The sequence below is a fragment of the Palaemon carinicauda genome, chromosome 41 (assembly GCF_036898095.1).
Source record: "Palaemon carinicauda isolate YSFRI2023 chromosome 41, ASM3689809v2, whole genome shotgun sequence".
NCBI classification, from domain to species: domain Eukaryota; kingdom Metazoa; phylum Arthropoda; class Malacostraca; order Decapoda; family Palaemonidae; genus Palaemon; species Palaemon carinicauda.
This window is the reverse complement of record NC_090765.1, coordinates 26,572,690-26,575,189: the sequence shown is the minus strand read 5'-3', so window position 1 is coordinate 26,575,189 and position 2,500 is coordinate 26,572,690. Positions and strand designations below refer to the sequence as shown.

Here is a 2,500-nt window from a genome sequence, read left to right as displayed (position 1 = left end):
TTTATGATAGAGTTCTCTTCCAATGTAATATAGTGTGTATAATTAATGAAAATGAGACTGTTAAATTCCACCTAGTGATAAATGATGATTTAATGTCACACATCTAATCTTATAATTCAAGCAAACTCAATTTAATACAGTAATTTGTTTGTCAGCACAAGTTTTTTCTAGGCCAATGAAAGTGATGCATAACTTCTATTGCTTTATCCTGTAGAGTGACTTACGGTTAAGATTCAAGTTAATTTTTTCCCTTTGGTGTATTTTATTTAATGTCAAAGATATTAGTGAATTGTTATTTAATAATAACTGTATAACAAGTGATTTTTATATAGTTACTTGACACGATAGCCTCCAAATAAACAAAATAATTTTTCTCTCACTCCAAGGATAATGCAGCTTTAAAGCTTCTTCGATTCTTGTAGAGTCTGACCTTAACAAAGCTTGCAGTTATAGAGAATAAAAAGTCCTGTTTGCGTAGAAGAAAGGCTCGGTCCTTATGTGTTTTTGCACAAATACAGTTATTGACAATTGCTCTAAACAGGTTCAGAAGAGTTCCAGTTCCAGTGCCACAGTGGTGATTTGATAGATGTTCAGTACAGATGTAATGGGGATGTTGATTGTCCCCTTGACTTATCAGATGAGGAGGGATGCAGTGAGTGATATGACAATAAAAATACGTTACCTTTGCTCATTTGGTGTTTAAAACAAACTGCATTGTGTATCACATTCTCTCTCTCAGCTCAGTCATGATTTCCACTAATTTATGGCCTAGTTCTTATATATAAATGTTTTTATGCTTCTAAAAATTTGTGATTAGTTCATATGCTTCTTTATGTTTTGTTGTCCTGGATCATATTAGCCTTTATTAATTTTGTTGCACTCTTGAAAGACTGTTGATTTGATATTCCCAAATTTTTCACTTGTCTTAATTTTCTCAGTAAGTGGTTATTATGTCTTAACCTCTTTGAAAATCATGATTATTTCTCTAAACCTCCCCAGAGGTTCACAGCTTTTTTTTTCTCAAAGCTGAATAAATGCAAACATCTACCCAAAAAACTAAAAAGAATTTTTTTTTTCTTTTTTTTTTCTGTAACAGGCCTTCCTCGTGAAATATCAAGTTTGATAGCAATTATGTAGGTGCGGGTATGCCATAGTTTGTTTATCTTTCCAGTTATCTTGTCACGGGTGGTTCAGACCTTTGTTCTATCTTCAATCCAGATTGTGTTTATTGCCATTTAAGATTATTTGATACAGATTAATAGAGGATGTCATCTGAAATTAATAGGAATGCTTGTAAGGATTGCTCAAAGGATTTATTGCTTGGCAATCACGATCCTCATTCTGTGTGTGTCACGTGACCGGGGTAGAATTGTGATCAAGATAATTGCTGTGGGAATGTAATTCACTAAGAATTTTCTTATGAAGTTATACTTGAGTTTGATAGTAGCGCGGATCATAAGCTCCTTACTATTTTTGCTTTGCTTGCGAAATCTATGAGGACCCAAAAGTGTTCAGGCAATGGCAGTGATTCTTGCTATTCTTCCATGGTAGAACCTTAGGCTATTTTTTAAGGTTTTGCCTGTCAGTTTTAGTTTGCCATTCAGTAAGAATTCTAGTGGTACACAGTGTATTAACCTCTCCATGAGCCTTGCTCTCTCAAATTACTTAACAACCCAATATTACTAAGCCCTAGCATTTTTGTAATCCAGTCAGCTCTTATGACCATTGCTTTCCATAGCTAATGAGTCTCTTCTCCTCTTAACAAGTGGAAAGTAATTGAATATTTGTAGTGCAGTGAAGATTTTTTGGGTCATCTTAGTGTTAATATGTGTATGAGGAAAGAGGAGACTATGTAAATAAAAGTCTAGATTATTCAGTGTGTGTCTAGGCAAAGGAAAATGTGCCATAACGTGAGAGGTATCCAATGTAGTACTATCTGACCATTCAAAGGATCCAATAACTCTGGTGGTAGTAGCTCAATGGTTGGCTGGTGCATTTGCCAGCCCACTACTTATAATGGAAATAAAGTTAGTTTCACTACAGTATTGACCAATGGCTTATGTTTAGAGTCCTTCCCACAAACTCATTAACACACAGGCTTAATAGGCTTGACTTATTCCTTCATAAGAGTCTGTAAAGTTCTCACATTGAAAGTACCTATCATGTCACACAGTATCCCATGACACTTGACATAAAGGGAATGAAGATCATTATCCTATAGCAACAACCTACTTGAACTGTTAACAAATAAAAACATTCAAAATCAGTAGATTTCCCCACTTGAGTTGATGTAAATAACACTAGAAAAGAAAATTCTTAAATCTAGAATCACAGATGGTTGCAATAGACAACCAATTTACTCAAAGTATATCAAATCTGTTTTCCCCATAAAAAATACTTAAATTGCACTAACAAAGATACGGGGGGAGGGGTAAGGTAGAGGAAATTGATGCAGGAAGTTCAAAAGCTCTAGTCTATGTATCACTACTTAACACTATGT

The 2,500-nt window shown here is 34.4% G+C and overlaps 1 protein-coding gene across 2 annotated transcripts in view; it reads left to right on the top strand.

The window, feature by feature from the left end:
• LOC137632462 (low-density lipoprotein receptor-related protein 1B-like) overlaps positions 1–2,500 on the top strand; it is a 199,142-nt gene that overhangs the window by 98,141 nt on the left and 98,501 nt on the right. For both annotated transcript variants that reach the window (XM_068364396.1, XM_068364397.1), the window contains one exon: positions 542–652. In XM_068364396.1, the coding sequence (XP_068220497.1) occupies positions 542–652 (111 nt within the window). The remainder of the gene's footprint in view (positions 1–541; positions 653–2,500) is intronic.